The 19,047-nt window shown below is 39.5% G+C and overlaps 1 protein-coding gene across 2 annotated transcripts in view; it reads right to left on the reverse strand.

Annotated features, from left to right (window-relative positions):
- The window catches only part of NECAB3 (N-terminal EF-hand calcium binding protein 3), a 209,657-nt gene that overhangs the window by 171,534 nt on the left and 19,076 nt on the right, over positions 1-19,047 (reverse strand). For both annotated transcript variants that reach the window (XM_073555394.1, XM_073555395.1), the window contains exons 3-4: positions 14,578-14,686; positions 6,350-6,375 (exon numbers count right to left, since the gene is read on the reverse strand). In XM_073555394.1, coding sequence (XP_073411495.1) covers positions 6,350-6,375; positions 14,578-14,686 — 135 coding nt within the window. The remainder of the gene's footprint in view (positions 1-6,349; positions 6,376-14,577; positions 14,687-19,047) is intronic.

Raw genomic sequence — 19,047 nt, forward strand, 5'->3', positions numbered from 1 at the left:
ATATATATATATATATATATATATACAGTCATGGCCAAAAGTATTGACACCCCTGCAATTCTGTCAGATAATATTCAGTTTCTTCCTGAAAATGATTGCAAACACAAATTCTTTGGTATTATTATCTTCATTTAATTTGTCTTAAATGAAAAAACACAAAAGAGAATGAAGCAAAAAGCAAAACATTGATCATTTCACACAAAACTCCAAAAATGGGCCGGACAAAAGTATTGGCACCCTCAGCCTAATACTTGATTGCACAACCTTTAGCCAAAATAACTGCAACCAACCGCTTCCGGTAACCATCAATGAGTTTCTTACAATGCTCTGCTGGAATTTTAGACCATTCTTCTTTGGCAAACTGCTCCAGGTCCCTGATATTTGAAGGGTGCCTTCTCCAAACTGCCATTTTTAGATCTCTCCACAGGTGTTCTATGGGATTCAGGTCTGGACTCATTGCTGGCCACCTTAGAAGTCTCCAGTGCTTTCTCTCAAACCATTTTCTAGTGCTTTTTGAAGTGTGTTTTGGGTTATTGTCCTGCTGGAAGACCCATGACCTCTGAGGTAGACCCAGCTTTCTCACACTGGGCTGTAAATTATGCTGCAAAATTTGTTGGTAGTCTTCTGACTTCATAATGCCATGCACACTGTCACGCAGTCCAGTGCCAGAGGCAGCAAAGCAACCCCAAAACATCAGGGAACCTCCGCCATGTTTGACTGTAGGGACCGTGTACTTTTCTTTGAATGCCTCTTTTTTCTCCTGTAAACTCTATGTTGATGCTTTTGCCCTAAAAGCTCTACTTTTGTCTCATCTGACCAGAGAACATTCTTCCAAAATGTTTTAGGCTTTTTCAGGTAAGTTTTGGCAAACTCCAGCCTGGCTTTTTTATGTCTCGGGGTAAGAAGTGGAGTCTTCCTGGGTCTCCTACCATACAGTCCCTTTTCATTCAGATGCCGACGGATAGTACGGGTTGACACCATTGTACCCTCGGACTGCAGGGCAGCTTGAACTTGTTTGGATGTTAGTGGAGGTTCCTTATCCAACATCCGCACAATCTTGCGTTGAAATCTCTTGTCAATTTTTCTTTTCTGGCCACATCTAGGGAGGTTAGCCACAGTGCCATGGGCTTTAAACTTCTTGATGACACTGCGCACGGTAGACACAGGAACATTCAGGTCTTTGGAGATGGACTTGTAGCCTTGAGATTGCTCATGCTTCCTCACAATTTGGTTTCTCAAGTCCTCAGACAGATCTTTGGTCTTCTTTCTTTTCTCCATGCTCAATGTGGTACACACAAGGACACAGGACAGAGGTTGAGTCAACTTTAATCCATGTTAACTGGCTGCAAGTGTGATTTAGTTATTGCCAACACCCGTTAGGTGCCACAGGTAAGTTATAGGTGCTGTTAATGACACAAATTAGAGAAGCATCACATGATTTTTCGAACAGTGCCAATACTTTTGTCCACCCTCTTTGTTATGTTTGGTGTGGAATTATATCCAATTTGGCTTTAGGACAATTCTTTTTGTGTTTTTTCATTTAAGACAAATTAAATGAAGATAATAATACCAAAGAATTTGTGTTTGCATTCATTTTCAGGAAGAAACTGAGTATTATCTGACAGAATTGCAGGGGTGTCAATACTTTTGGCCATGACTGTATATATATACACACTGCTCAAAAAATAAAGGGAACACTTAAACAACAGAATATAACACCAAGTAAATCAAACTTCTGTGAAATCAAACTGTCCACTTAGGAAGCATCAGTGATTGACAATCAATTTCACATGCTGTTGTGCAAATGGAATAGACTGCTGTGTCTGTCAGTGTAGTGTCCAGAGGCTGGAGGCGCTACCAGGAGACAGGCCAGAACACCAGGAGATGTGGAGGGGGCCGTAGGAGGGCAACAACCCAGCAGCAGGACCGCTACTTCCGCCTTTGTGCAAGGAGGATCAGGAGGAGCACTGCCAGAGCCCTGCAAAATGACCTCCAGTAGGCCAAAAATGTGCATGTGTCTGCACAAACAGAAACTGACTCCATGAAGATGGTCCGAGAGCCCGATGTCCACAGATGGGGATTGTGCTCACAGCCCAACACCGTGCCGGACGCTTGGCATTTGCCACAGAACACCAGGATTGGCAAATTCACACTGAGCACATGTGACAGACGTGACAGAGTCTGGAGACACCGTAGAGAGCGATCTGCTGCCTGCAACATCCTTCAGAATGACCGGTTTGGCAGTGGGTCAGTAATAGTGTGGGTGCATTTCTTTGGTGGGCCGCACAGCCATCCATGTGCTCGCCAGAGGTAGCCTGACTGCCATTAGGTACCGAGATGAGATCCTCAGACCCCTTATGAGACCATATACTGGTGCGATTGGCCCTGGGTTCCTCCTAATGCAGGACAATGCCAGACCTCATGTGGGTAGAGTGTGTCAGCAGTTCCTGCAAGATGAAGGCATTGAAGCTATGGACTGGCCAGCCCATTCCCCAGACCTGAATCCGATTGAGCACATCTGGGACATCATGTCTCACTCCATCCACCAGCATCACGTTGCACCACAGACTGTCCAGGAGTTGGCGGATGCTTTAGACCAGGTCTGGGAGGAGATCCCTCAGGAGACCATACGTCGCCTCATCAGGAGCATGCCCAGGCATTGCACAGTAGGGAGGTCATATAGGCTTGTGGATGCCACACACAATGCTGAGCCTCATTTTGACTTGTTTTAAGGACATTACAATCAACTTTAATTTTGTGCGTGATTCCAAATCCAGGCCTCCAGTGGTTAATAAATTTGACTTCCATTGATGATTTTTGTGTGATTTTGTTGTCAGCACATTCAACTTTGAACAGAACAAAGTATTCAATGAGAATATTTCATTCATTCAGATCTAGGATGTATTATTTGAGTGTCCCCTTTATTTTTTTGAGCAGTGAACAGTATATCTTTGTACCGTGTTAGCCAGTAGATAGAAAAATATTTAGATTTGAGAGTCCTCAGTGATTGATACCTTTAAACGGCTAACTGAAAAGATGGTAACAAAATTGCAAGCTTTTGAGACTACTCAGTTGTTTTCATCAGGCATAGACTAATACAAAATCTGAAGAATCACATATTTATACATAACACGGCACAGAAATAATGCAATAGATAAGGCAAGTGACGAGAAGCAGAATTATCATTATGGGAGAGAGAGAAACAGTGGTGGCCATAAATATTGGAACGGTTCACAGATATGGAGTATGAAAGTTTTATTGTCCTCTAATTGGGGTCTGGTTCTGTGTTGTAATGCCCCCACAAGGTTTCACACTCCTTATCTATTAACTGTTCCAATATTTATGGCCACCACTGTTTATCTCTCTCCGATAATGATAGTTTGGTTTCACGTCACTTGTCTTATCCACTGCATTATTTCTGTTCAGTGTTCTATATAAATATGTGATTCTTCAGGTTTTGTGTTATTTTATGCTTGATGAAGAGACCTGAGTAGTCTTGAAAGCTTGCAATTTGCTACTGTTGGCAGCAGATTATTCAGGATACTCTCCAAGCATGTGACAACAGAGCTTCTTTATTCAGGAACAATATATGATAAGCTTAATAGATCAGGAATAAATCATTTGTGTCTCTATCTGTGCAGCATCTGCAGCAGGCTGCTTCTCTCATACACAGACGCAGGAAAACAGGAAATACAGTCACATGCTCTCCCTGTGTGAGCCTCTGGGAGTTTTTTTTTTAACTTTATAAACAGCATACAAATCTAGCAACTGAACCCTCATAGACAGGAATGGAGTTGTTGCACCAAACATATTCCAACATTTACCATCTTTTCAGTTAGCCATTACAAGGTATCAACCACTGAGGACTCTCAATTCTAAATATGATTGGTGACAGACTTTCATTAAACTCTGATTATTTAGAAATTATGATAAAGGTGTAGTAGAATTACAAAAAGTAGAGTAAGAAAAAAAAAAGAAAAATGCATGACTAAGAAAGTAAAAACTTCATGTGAAAAAAGTAAAAAAAAAAGTGCTTAGATCAGTTTATGGCGGTCGGTACAGTCCCGGCGGCTCCATACTACAGACTGGTAGGTACATAATGGGCTGCTATATGGTGCCTCTGTACAGCTCCATAGTAGGAAAATATTATAATCTAAAAGTAACGGTTCTAGGGAAGAATACTCTGCATTACACTAATAAAGCAACACATCGGCGTGCCTCATATGAAAAGTCCTACTGGTGATGTGCAACTCAGGGCATACAGTATATGGAGTTCCTATATGGCTGTGTGCAATAGCCCTGTCTGTGCATTTATTTACTTTTTTATATTAGAATAAGGTAGTTTCTTTTTATTCTATGTTGGTGACAGTACAGGTAAAGTTAGCTAATTACCTGCCAAGCTGATTATTAACCAGCAAGCACTATTATCAGGAATGATACCAGCAGTGTCAGACAGGGGAGCCAAGGGCATACCAGTAACATCAACTTCAGGGCCCCATTTTTAAGCTACATCCAACTGTGATATTATCCTCATTCACAAATTTCTATGGCAATGGTCTGTGTAGATTGCGAATTGAATACGATTTTTCTTTGTTTGTACAAACAAAGGGGCCCACCAGAGGATTCACCTCTTCTTCTGTGGGCCAGTCCAAGCCTGGATAGCAGTAATTTGACGAATGAGCCCTGACATACGGGGTATGTAAAGATCTTCTTTCATTATATCTTATTTTATACTACAGCCTTATCACCCCCTATGAATCTTCTTTTTTAAAATAATTGGGAACAATCTATAGTTCTCCACCAATTAGTTCACATGAAATCTTGAAGAATTTGATCTCACAAATGTCTTGTAGTCAAAAGGGAATCACTGTTTTCATCATGATGGAAGAGCCTCCACGGTGCATGTCATATTGAAAGTGAGCCTCTGATGTAATGTCATCCTCACTGGGTGAAGGGTAAGGTGACTGCAGAATATCATTTCTCTTTGTACCAATAAAAGTGTTAAAATGAGTCACACACTTCATTAAATCAACATTCCCCAGGAGAGGTGCCATAGGGTTAGGTGTTTGATGAAATTTCGCTAGATGAGACATAACAAGGATGTAGGATCTTGAATTCAGCAAGTGAGTACAAAGAGGCAGCCACAGGCAGGAGACTGAGGATCAAAACTCAGCTCCGAGCATTAAACCTACAAATGATGGTCCCATAAGACCATCTAATGTCTACTCTGCAGATATGGACAGTAATCGCAAAGATCTAGCGCTGGCATAAAAGAAACATACATTATTGGAAGAACTGGAACAGTTTATCACTGGAATCAGATAAGGGAGATTGTGAATCCACACGGGAGTGCACTCTTCATTCACTAGTGGGCAAACCAGATGCAGAACCAGATGCAGATGGACACTTGGCTCTTAAGTTAAAGGAGCTTACACAGAAAATAAAGGCCAAAAGTGAACATGGATAAACTTTTTTACCCTTAACTACAGGGCATTCTCAGGGGTCACTGATGTCAATAAAGTGGGGGCCAATTACATAATTGGCCACATGAAGATCAGGCTCCCATTCTTATACACATCAATGTCATCTTGGTGGGGGGTCCCAAACCAGGAACCTGCACCTCTAAGCTCATACCTGCTGCCATGTGCGTTGGAAGTTTACAGTGCACAGAGCTGAAACATGACAGCTCCGTATACCCTGTAGTGGCCATTGTCAGGTACTGTGGCTCAGATCACATTCACTTTAATTGAAGCTGGGCTCCAGTACTAGAAAACAGCCACTACACAGTGTACTAATTTGTGGTGTTCAAGTCTATACAGTGCCTAGTGGCCATTATCTGGTACTTCATCTCAGGTGATATTCACTTTAATTGAAGCTCAGCTGCCATACCTGAAAACGGCCACTACACAGTGATATAATCTGTGGTGTTCCAGGTCTAGACACTGCCTAGTGGTCGTTATCTGGTACTGCAGCTCAGATCACATTCCCATCAATTCGAGCTGAGCTGCAGCACTGAGAACAACCACTACAACAAGTACAAAGTTCTGGTATTTCAGGTCCATACATTGTGAACCTACAGCCGTTGCAGGACCAGGTGGTGGAGCATCTAACATTGATGATCAATTCTAAGGAAAACCCCTTTAAGGGTTTTAAAGATATATCTAAAGGATCGGTAATTCTTAAAAGGATATTGAAAAATTGTAAATCTTGTTCCATGGCAATTCAAATAATAGTAGATACATGTACCCCTGTGATCCTAGAATAGGTAACTTTCCTGGCTTAAAATAAAAATGTACTATATGGGATACCAAGAGCTAAATTAGAAGGAAATATATATAAATCAGCTTACCACATAGCAGCTCTGTATCCATGTTACTACAAAAAAAGGGAAAAAAAATCAATAAATTAAAACATTCATAAAAATAAATTTGACAGTGTTGCAAAAAAATTGCATTCCCAGATCTGAGAGTCTATTTAATGAAACACAGTTTGGTTATACTTGAAGTTCTTCCTTTTAACACTGGGTTGTATTTTAGTCCAACTTGTACTTGTACTAATTAATTTCTTATATATTATTATGGTCATTTTTGAAGCTTACACTTAGTAGTGTATGTGATATACATGCCAATTCGCCATTCCAAATCACACACAGGTAAAGCTAAAGGGGTCGTCTCCAGATCATTGATCGGGAGCGCACCGCTCCTCTGTCTCCTGGCTTCCCGCTTTTGATTGGTTGACAGTTTGGATCAGCGGCGTTGTCATTACGCTTGCCGAAATTGTGAACTCTGCATTGCTGGACATAAACGTAGCTTTGCTCCTGATTCTCACAGTAGCACAAAGGCATTGAAGCTAGCCGAATCCAGCGATCTGGCCAGCTGCATGGCAGTGTTTGCAAGGTTTATTTGAAAAGAACTTGTAAGTGCTGCACTTCTTGCCTAGGAAACTCGTCACTACTGATATACTGCAGGCAATGAGCAGTAAACCATAACATTTAAAATCTTAGATAATTATTATAATAAGAAAACTAGTGAACAGGCAGTTCTTGAAAATGTTGAGATGAAAGTAGAAAAAATGGGTAAATTGATTTGAGTCACTTTGACAAGTGCCAAATTATGATCACAAGGTCAGATCATTAAAACCCATTATCTACCAATGTCCTTTTTTTTGGGACACCTAATCTTTTGCTTCTAGCAACTAAGATTTTATAATTAGGTCAAATTTTTGGTGTTGTGTTTGTAAAATAAATGTTTTCAAAACAGGAAATCATGTCATTGTCATTTTTTATTGAATATTCTTCCACCCAGAGAGCTTTCAAAGCACCTATTTTCGAGGTTTTTCAAAATTAGGATCATAAGCTGAAATTATTATTTAAAATCACAGTTCTGTGATCACAAAGTTATTAGAACTATTGTTTATACTTGAAGGAAGGTATATAATGCAATGGCATTGATGTAGATTTACCAAGGCCAGAGTTATATTCAAGTGAAATTGCTATCCCATTTTTGGGACATTGGCAGAATGCACTATATATTTTCGATGTTTTTTTTTACATGGAAATTTTTGTTTGATTCACTAATTTTTATACATAACCCTAAATCATTTACAACTGATATGGCAGGCAGAGGTCTTTTAGTTTCATTTCTTCCTTCTTACCAGATAGTCTGGAAATCCCTCATCCCTCCACCCCCCTTCGCCAGTACCTTTCTGACTATACTGTATATGCTATGTGAAACCTGATATCTCATCTGTACTGGAGACACTCAGGAGAACAGACCCTGTAACTTGCTGACTTGTCAGTCATTGTTTACGATCACATCACAGTATATAATGTTGGTATTTTATGTTTTTATTCATCACAATTGTTTATTTAGCTTGTTTTGTGAATGGATAGTGGAATGTGAAATATATTTATATATATATTTAAAATAATAATATATATTTTATCTATAGTTTTCTAAATGTTACTATACTAATTTTTGATTTTGTTGTATCAGCAGTAAGAACATGGCATATCGATATAAAAAAGGACTTACTGTTGATGAAATGCTAGGTTATCTTGAGGAATTAGATGACCAAGAAGAGGAAGTTTCTGATGTTGAAGTAGTGATTGTGCCCCCTGACCCTGATGAGGCAACTGATGAGGAAGATTTTCAGGAAAATGAGCTTCTTGCTCATGAATTGAATGATGTAGCAGGAACTTTGGAGGTATTGCACACTTCAACAGAAATTGAAGAGGCTCCTGAGGTGGCATCAACTGAGAATTTACCATCCACCTCAGCAGGAACTTCAAGTACCAGTAGCAGAAAACGACCAAGGAATCACACTTCAAAACCAGTTGTGAGCAAGAAAAAAAATTGCAACAGAAATATTACAATGTGCAGCAACTCCAAAATGGAAAAAATGTCAACCAACATATGAAAGCAGTGTGGACCAGGATACATCCAAAATAAGCAACATTTTTGACCTTTTAGAAAATAAAAATGAAGTTGAAGTATTTGAAGAGTTTTTTTCCCATGATGTTATGGATATTATTTTGACCCAAAGCATGCTATATGCAAACCAAAAAAATAAACCCTCCTTTTCCATCAGCGAGGAAGAATTACAAGTTTTCTTAGGCATATTATTACTGTCTGGATATCATTCTCTCCCCCAAGATGACATGTACTGGGAACAAGCTCAAGATGTGGGAGTTCCATTGGTGTACAAAGCAAGGTCAAAGAACCGTTTTAGGGAATAAAAAAATATATACACCTAAATGACAATTCTAAAATTGACAAGTGTGACAAGATGTACAAAGTTAGTTTATTCTTTGAAGTACTGGGGAAAGAATTCCTGAAATTTGGTGTATTCCACCAGGAACTTTCCTTAGATGAAATGATGGTCCGCTACTATGGCAAACACCCTACAAAAATGTACATGCGAGGTAAGCCAATAAAATTCGGCTACAAAATTTGGTGTCTGTGCAGTTCCAACGGCTACCTCTACAAATTTGTGCCATACTGTGGTAAGTCTGACAAAGAGGAAGGACCGTTAGGCTTGAGAGTAATTTCACAACTTACAAATGTAATTCCTAATTCCCAGTCATTCAGTTATAAGTTATTTTTTGACAATTTCCTTACAAGTATTGATGCTCTGGTGATGCTGAAAAACAAAAACATCCAAGCTACTACTAGCAATATGAGAGAAAATCGCACAAAACAGTGTCCTCTTATGCCAAGCAAGGAGACTGAAAAACAAAAGGAAAGAGGATTTTGTGATTACCGGTTTGATAAAGCAAATAACATTCTTGTGGTAAAATGGAAGGATAATAAGGTTGTTACGTTTGGCACGAACTTCAGCACAATAGAGCCTTTGTCAACAGCTCGTAGGTACTCTCACAAACAGAAAAAAACATGTCCAAATCTCAATTCCGCTGATGGTTCAGGAATATAATTCCCACATGGGGGGATTTGAATTATTGGACAAACAAATCTCCCTGTACCGTGTTAGAATCCATTCCAAAAAGTGGTGGTGGCCCCTTTTCACTCAAATGATAGACATTGCCGTTGTCAACACCTGGAGGGCATATCAAAAGGCAAATCCAGAAGAAAGTGTGCCACTGCTAAGTGTAAGGAGGAGGATTGCATTGGCCTATCTAAGCAAAAGCACACAATCAACCCCAAAGCGATGTGGACCTCAATGGAGTAAACTATTTGGTGGCTGAGTTAGTGATGACGTCAGATTTGATTCTGGTAATCATTTGCTAGAGCCAATTGCTACACAAAGAAGGTGTGCTTTATGTAAGAAAAAAACAACCAGAATTTGCAAACGGTGTGATGTTCCCCTTCATGCTAAGTGTTTTGCTGTATTCCATTCCCCTAACTGAGTTATTTGGAGAATTTTATAATATAATATTTTGAAAAAAAGTGCATAAAAATATTGTTTGCATAATAGTTTGTAAGCAAAAAATGCAAAAAAATAAAGTTGAATAAGTTCTATCTTTTCTGAGTTTTTGCTATCACTTTCTGCCAATGTCCAAAAATTGGGATGCCCTTTTCTGAAAAATCCGTATTTGTAAAAATTTGGCAAATTATGTTTCTGATTCATTAGAACCCAAATCATTAAAAATCTGTTATTTAAAAAAAAAAGAAAATTGCTAATTTTGCAAGTAATGGGTTAATGCAGGTGGGGAGTGATGGCTAAACCCTTATGTCAGAATGCAACCAAGGCCTTATTCAGACATCTATGATTTTGCTAGTAAGTAAAAATCCAGACCATTGTTCATTAGTAAATAAAAAAGTGGAGAAGCCAGCGCTGCTTATGGTCAGAACGCAATACATAAAGTGCATATGCACATATTTATTTCTACCTGTAATTCAAAATGAGACATTTAGCAAAATATTGATCAATTATTTGAGCCATCCCGCCATGCCAAGGCATTCTCATATGGGGCAGTCCTACTCTATGTTTTTTATATTCGCTGTGCCATTACGGCCTCATAAATGTATTAAAAGCAAGACCACATTAAATGCAAACTGTACCTGAAGTATTTCTGAATCACTCCCATGGAGCCAGAAAAGGATAGCGCAGATAAAGGTTGACCAGGTCCGGACATAGACATCTTAGGTCTAACCTCCACACTGCCTGACAGGCACCACAGATGAAGGGTGATACAGGCCCAAACACAGGTGCACAATCAATCAGAGCCTGGGACTGGGCAGGGCTGCTGTGTGTGTGCACAGCAGCCTAGATCAATCACAATGAACACAGAAAGAATGGCGAACATAACCCAGCACACACGGCAACAGTGGTGGTCAGCCACAAACCAATATCAAATAAAAAAAGGGAGAAGCCAGCCCTGCTTATGGTCAGAACGCAATACATAAAGTGCATATGCACAAATTGTTTTCTAACTGTATTTCAAAATGAGACATTTAGCAAAACATTGATCAATTATTTGAGCCAAGTCGCCACACCAAGGCATTCTCATATGGGGCAGTCCTACTATACGTTTTTTATATTCGCTGTGCCATTGCGGCCTCCTAAATGTATTAAAAGCAAGACCACATTTAATGCAAACTGTACCTGAAGCATTTCTGAATCACTCCCATGGAGCCAGAAAAGTCGAGCGCAGATAAAGGTTGACCAGGTCCAGACATAGACATCTCAGGTCTAACCTCCACATTGCCTGACCAGCACCACAGATGAAGGGTGAAACAGGCCCAGACACAGGTGCACAATCAAATAGAGCCTGGGGCAGGGCAGGGCTGCTGACGCTTCAGGTACATTTTGCATTTTATGCAGTCTTGCTTTTAATTTATTTAGGAGACCGTAATGGCACAGCGAATATTAAAAACGTAGAGTAGGACTGCCCCATATGAGAATGCCTTGGCATGGCGGGGTGGCTCAAACAATTGATAAATTATTTGCTAAATGTCTCATTTTAAAGTACAGTTAGAAATTAATATGTGCATATGCACTTTATGTATTGCGTTCTAACCTTAGGAAGCACTGGCTTCTCTCTCTTTTTTATTTGATATTGGTTGTAGCTGACCACCACAGTTTGCCGTGCGCTCTGGGTTATGCACGCCATTCTTTCTGTGCCTTTTTTGTGATTGATCTAGGCTGTTGTGCACATGCATAGCAGCCCTGATCTGCCCCAGGCTTTGTTTGAGTGTGCACCTGTATCTGGGCCTGTTTCACCCTTCATCTGTGGTTGCTGGTCTGGCAGTGCGGAGGTTAGTCCTGATATGTCCATGTCCGGACCTGGTCAGCCTTTATCTGCTCTTGCCCTTTCTGGCGCCATGGGAGTGATTCTGAGAATCTTCAGGTACATTTTGCATTTTATGCAGTCTTGCTTTTAATTTATTTAGGAGGCCGTAATGGCACAGCAAATATTAAAAACGTAGAGTAGGACTGCCCCACATGAGAATGCCTTGGCGTGGCGGGGTGGCTCAAACAACTGATCAATTATTTGCTAAATGTCTCATTTTAAAGTACAGTTAGAAATTAATATGTGCATATGCACTTTATGTATTGCGTTCTAACCTTAGGCAGCGCTGGCTTCTCTCTCTTTTTTAATTGTTCATTAGTGTTTTGGATTGCATTTTCATCAGTGTTTGGTCAGTGTGGGCCCTACTTATTTTGGATGCATGTCAATGAGCCTTGGGCACCCATTATCGTGCCATCTAGTTACCATTTGGACTGCTTCTGGTAGACTCTAACCAATGCATACTGGGAAAACACATGATCTATTGTTTAGCAGTGCTCATTATTGCCATCACAAATTGCCCCTATGTCAAAGCCCCTCAGATCCATACCCTTGCCTAATTTTCCTGCTTTCACATCAAGCTCAAGAATGGATTAAGAACTTAATTTAGAAAGATGCAAATATAAACAGTTCAATTACATTTCCAGTTTCCCGGAGAATTATGTAAGTAACAGCAGAAGTTAGTGCCATTGACACAATCGTTGCAGCACAAAACCTAAATTCTAGAATATATTTAGCCCTACATTGTGTATGTTCTACCTAGATACAGTACCATATTTATTTCCATCCATCTGTTATATGTTAATTAGATATATTGGATGTTCCTGTGCTAATGAGTATCAGGCATTTATAGGTTAATAAGCCAACCTGCAAAATGCTAATAAGACAAGCAGACATACAATTCTTCCAAAACAGCCTTTTAGCCTCAGACTCAGGGATGGACATACCATTGATGCAACCTGTGCAGCTACATAGGGGGTCCCAAGAGGTAAGGGGGCCACTACCACCTCCAAAGCAGGTGGGATTGTGCATTATGATCATCTATTAGATTGCAAAGGGCCCATATATTGCTCTTGCATAGGACCCTCATCTGTCTGTGTCCGCCAGTGCTCAGACTACTATGTAGAAACACTAATAATAAATAGAAAACAGCCCTAAAACAACCATTAGCTGCATCTAACCTGCTTGCTGATGGTTTCTATGTAGCAACATTTTTCCTACACTGTATACAGTAACAGCTTTAGTCCCAGTCAAATCTCACAAGGATTGCCTGGAAGCATCAACTCTACCATCACATAATTCATTGATCTGAATGACTAAAGTTTTTTTTAATAGGACAGCTGAGTTTTCTTCAAAAAAGTCAAACTGGCGGTCTTTGAATCCGAGAATAAAAGATGGTGAGATCTGAACCCATCCTCCATCCATACAGAATGTGCACTCGTCTAATCTTTGTTATCATTTCACATTTCCTTGGCTCTTTTTGAACTCCTAACAGTGAATGGACAGAGGATGCACAACAGCGTTCTGGAGATAGGTTTCGGTCCAAGAGGTAGGACCTGCATCTATTAGATATTTATTTTACTCACTTATATAGCATCATTAATTCCACAGAGCTTTACAGACATTATCATCACTGTCTCCATTGGGGATCACATTCTAAATTCCCTATCAGTATGTCTTTGGAGCATTATTAGATATTTATGGCATAAAGGATAGATGATGAAAAGTCTGATCACTGCGGGTTCCACCAATGGGATCCCCAAAGATCACTAGAGCAGAGATCCCAATCCCCACTGTGAAGAGATTAAATGAAGTGCCATGGTCACACATAAATGTTGCTGGATTCAATTTCTATGTGACTAAGAAAAAGCCAAGTGTCATTCATTCTCAGTGATAATAAATGGAGAGACAGTGGTTGTGCTCGACAATACTGCTTCATTTAATTTGAAAATAATAAGGAGGAAGGGGAGATCAGGACCTTAATTCTAGTGATTGTGGTGATTAGACATTTATCATCGATTATATTAAAGAAGTTGTCCACTACTGTGACAACTGCTTCTGAATCTTTATGTTCTTCCCCCCCGTAAAATAATAACATTTATACACAACTCTGGTGCTATTGTCAGTCCAGCGATCTCGGCAATGGTTCTCCCGGAGCTTGCGTGACATAATGTCATGCAACCTTTGTGGCCAATCAGCGTTGACTTCAGTCTCCTCTCCTTTGGACAATTGATGAAACCCGGATGAAGTGAGAGAGCAGCCGTAGTTCCTACTTCCTCCGGATGACTACATCCGTAGGAGAGGAGGGTGAAGCCAACACTAATCGGGTGCAGGGATTGCATAACATAAATTGTTATGTTTGTTATATTAAATTGTCATTAAAACCATGGGAGAGCCAGTGCCAACACAACTGGAATGGCGCTGCATTTGAGTATAAGTGTTATTATTTTACTGGGGGGAAACATATGGATTCAGAAAGTTAAAGTAGTGCACAACATCTTTAGTGTGGTTGTTTCTGCCACACCTTTGGGAGACATTTGAATCAGAATCTGGACCCACTATGGGATCTTCTTACACCCTCATTACCAAATTCCTGCTTTTCAGCTCATTGCTAATGCCAAAAGGGTAAAACACACTAAACACACAGCAGGTACATAATAAGACTTCTGAATTTTTTTCTGTCCATGTCTAAGGGAGGGCTGAAAATGTGCATAAACAAGGACAAACATGTCATTACTGTATATACTGTAAGACTACGTTTTACACTGTTCCTCATGATAACCAGCCAGTTTTATTATATATGCTGCATGTTCTTTTCCATCACTCACTTGGTTTGCTGGCTGTCTATCCGGATGAACATTTTCCTCAGATCCTCCTGATTCAGAACACCATCAGAAAAATAGCTCTGGAATTCTTCAAAGGACAGTTTTCCATCATCTACAGGAGATACGTATTATATACAATTAATTATAAAGTAATGATTCATTCAGTGCACATCTATCTCCTTCTCCCACACATTTTCATAGTTAATGAGCTAAGCAAGAACACAGTGGAAAGAAGAAGACCCTTCATCACTTCTGGACCAGAGTAAAGGATTCAGATTTCAGAAGCAACCTTAAAGAGGACCTGTCACTAGGTGACAAATGCTGAGTTTTTGCTCTTCTTTTATTCCTAAGGGGTCGTGACTCACAACGTAATAGTGCAGAGGAGCCTAATGACACACCCCAGAGGATCATGTGAGCCACGCCCCTTTGCAAAAGATCGTAAAAATTAGCACTAAATAAAGGACCCATATCTCTGGAACTGTATGGTGGATTTAAAAGAAACAAAATAGCATACATAAGGGAAGCAGTGGAAATAAAAAAGGGCAAAAATCTGATCACTTTTGAGCTGATGACCGGTCCGCTTTAAGTACATTCTAGATGAGTAGTGTAGTACATTCGCAAGGGAGTTAAGTGATAACAGGATGACGTATGATGTATTTATTCATCTTTTTCTTAAATACGATGCAGTATTTGCACATTGAATAACACAAATTTAGAGCATTCATAAAGAACAATGTCAGTACAAGTCTTTCAGGACAGAATAACGCCCCTAAAAATTAAAGCTTGAAACTTGATTGAATATAAGAAAATCCCCTTTGGTCTAGATTTGCCCAATCTAGATGTCCATTTCTGGACTGGGCTGCCTTTGACAATTTTTTTTGTTAGGAAGAGCCTAATAAAAAGGACGTTGTGCTGCTTAAACTCCCAGGAGGTATCTGTTTAGGAACCTGAAAACAAGTGTTTGATTCCCCTATAGCACCTCCACATGATAAACAAGGCATTACACCGGGCATGATCATACTCATGCACAATTTGACATGCTATAATTGTTTTTGCAAAGGTGAGGCTATGTGCACACGTTGCAGAACTCCCGCGGAAGTTACAGTGGGAATTTCGGAATTCCATTCCACGGGAAAACCGCATTTTAAATTCCTGCTATTTTCCTACAGAAAAACTAGTGATTTGCAAGCGTAATTAGCTTGAAGAATACTAGCGTTTTCCAAGCGATCTGTATCATCGCTTGGAGAACTGATTGACAGGTTGGTCACACTCGTCAAACACAGTGTTTGACTAGTGTGACCAAGTTTTTACTACTGAGGCTGCTTATGCAGCCTCAGTAGTAAATAGATCTAATGTTAAAAATAATAAAAAAAATAAAAAATCGTGTTTTTCTCACATTCTGACAGGGTGAATAAAAATCAATGTTTTTTTTTTAAAAATTGGATTTTTTTGATTTAAATCGGATTTTTTTGATTTAAATCGGATTTTGTTGATTTAAATCGGATTTTTTTCAATAAACTGCTTTTTGAGGAAAATATTTTACCATCCAAAGGTTCTTCCATCATGAGATAAAGCTGAGTTGTTTAACTCAGTAGAATAAAGGCTGTATATGTGTAACATTCACAATGCCATGCTCTTCCAGAGGTTTCTGTAGGATTAGTGGGCAGTTTCTCTCCTATATTATCACAGACGCTCGCTTTACTTACGCAGTTCTCAAAACTGAATTTGACTCCGCAGAGGTCCCAGCCTCTTCTTCACGGCAAAAATGTTACAACATGAACAGAGTTGAGAAAAAGACCTTAATCCTATTGTTCTACAAACCTATGAATACAGAATCAACCCCTTCAGTGCCAAGTCCAAGAAGTTAGACAATATGTTTCTGATTGTTTGGAGTGGAATAGATCTGCACAACACAAGAAGAATGTGAATCTAAGTGTGAGGAGGAGGAGGAAGGGCAAGCAGACAAGAAAATGAAAGTGAAACTTTGAGCACAATACTGCAGCATAGCCACAGACAGACAAGTCTGGATCTGTTTGTGTGTACGATCTGAGGTTTATTACATTCTTTCCTTATAATGGCAGCAGGCCGTAAAAGAGACCCAGTTTGGGAATATTTTAATGAAGCTCCTTCGCCTATCGGTAAGGCAGGCATGCGTGCAAAATGCAAACGATGCAACAAAGAGATGCAAGGCCTGGTGGCGCGAATGAGGCAACATCATGAGAAGTGCGGTGATGAAGATGACCAAAGAAACACTTCTGAACAGGCAGGATCTTCAGGTTGGTAAACATTTTTATTGAATCCTATTTCTAAAGACTGATCTGTCATGTGTGAGAAAAATTATATTTCTTATTATTACTGCATGTTACTGTCATTTGGTACAGTTATGAAGAAAAACAAATATTCCTTTTGGGGCAGGGGCAGTGATGTGTTGTGTACAATAAGCAGAAATTGTATAAACAATAAAATAACAGCATTGACTTTTTTTGTTTAGGGGAATTCATGGATTCTGGAATCTATCCACCTCCAAGATCACCATCATCCTGTTCTACAGTTTCAGAGTTATCCATCCAGGATAGTGCTTCATTAGCAGCAGCAGCATCATCATCAGACACCCACAGCCACATATCACCATCACCCAAAAGGAAGAAAAAACCTTTACCTCCTGGAACCACCATAGATAGGTTTGTGATAAGAACTAGCAGATTAGAAAAAGAGTTGATTGATGAAAAAATTGCCCAGTTTATTTATGCAACGAACTCTTCTTTCCGTCTGACTGAGAACCCACATTTCATTAATATGGTTCAGTCACTGAGACCAGGATACAGTCCACCCAGCAGAGTTGATGTTGCAGGGAAACTGCTGGATCAAGTGTATGACAGAGAAATGGAGCAATGTGCAACAGCTCTGAAGGGTAAAATTGTTAACCTAAGTATTGATGGGTGGAGTAATGTCCACAATGATCCTATTGTATGTGCTTGTATAACAACAGAAGAAGGTAAAGTCTTCCTTGCACAAACAACTGATACGTCAGGAAATGCACACACAGCAGAATACTTACAAGAAGTGGCAGTAAAAGCTATAACGACATGTGAACAAAAATTCAAATGTCTAGTACGCAGTTTGGTCACTGACAATGCTGCAAACGTATCCAAGATGAGAAGAGATTTAGAAGAGCAGGGAGGGAATACAAAGCTGCTAATAACATATGGTTGCAGTGCTCATTTGCTGCACCTCTTAGCCAAAGACTTAAGTGTTCCAGAAATAAAGGCTAATGTTGTTGAAATTGCTAAATACTTCCGTAATAATCATTTTGCTGCAGCAGCTCTGAAAAGGATGGGTGGAACCAAGCTAACGCTCCCACAAGATGTTAGATGGAACTCTGTGGTGGACTGTTTTGAGAAGTATATCAAAAACTGGCCTATTCTGATGACACTTTGTGAAGAAAATCGAGATAAAATAGATGGCACTGTCACGGCCAAAATCCTCAACATTGGGCTTAAGAGAAATGTTGAACATATGCTGAGCTTCCTGAAACCCATCTCTCAAGCTTTAAACAAAATACAGAAAAATAGCTGTTTTATTGCGGATGCTGTTGAAATTTGGAAGGAACTGAGTGAACACTTAAAAACAGAACTACACATGGACAGAATTAAATTACAAGCAGTAAACAAACGAATGGGACAAGCACTGACTCCAGCTCATTTTTTGGCAAATATTGTCAATATCCAATATCAGGGTCAAAACCTAAGTGCTGAGGAAGAGGAGTTAGCTATGACATGGGTATCCAGCAATCATCCATCTTTAATGCCAACTATAATAAACTTCAGAGCTAAGGGGGAACCATTCAAGAAATATATGTTTGCTGAAGATATTTTAAGGAAGGTCACACCAGTAAACTGGTGGAAGTCACTTAAGCGCTTGGATTTAGAGACTGTTCAAGTAATGATTTCACTTTTAACAGCAGTAGCTTCTTCTGCAGGCGTTGAAAGAATATTCTCTTCCTTTGGACTCATTCATTCAAAATTGAGAAATCGGTTGGGACCCAATAAAGCAGGAAAGCTTGTTTTTCTTTTCCAGATTATGAATAGGAACAAAGAAGAAGATGATGATGAAGATGACGACAAGTGAGCTACAGAGGACAGCAGGGACAGTAGTATTTAAGTTTTTCATGTGTCGGCTGGGCTGACAGTCTAAGTTTCTTAAACTATATATATATATTTTGTTTAGCCAAATTAGTTAACAAACATGGATGTTTGTTTAAGCAAATAACTTATGCTGTAATGTTGTTATTGTTTCAGTTGAGTAAATCTATTTAAATTGTTATTAAGGTCAGGATTATTTTTCTCCTTCCTAAGTACAACAGAACAGTGGTGTCCAAATATGAATGATTAACCCATTAAACTGGGGAGAAAAAAGTAATATAAAAAGTGATTCTAAAAATCTTCATCTACTTGCATGTTAAAGTAGCAAGAA

Source organism: Dendrobates tinctorius, unplaced genomic scaffold (assembly GCF_039654945.1).
Source record: "Dendrobates tinctorius isolate UK_male_01 unplaced genomic scaffold, ASM3965494v1 ptg000223l, whole genome shotgun sequence".
NCBI classification, from domain to species: domain Eukaryota; kingdom Metazoa; phylum Chordata; class Amphibia; order Anura; family Dendrobatidae; genus Dendrobates; species Dendrobates tinctorius.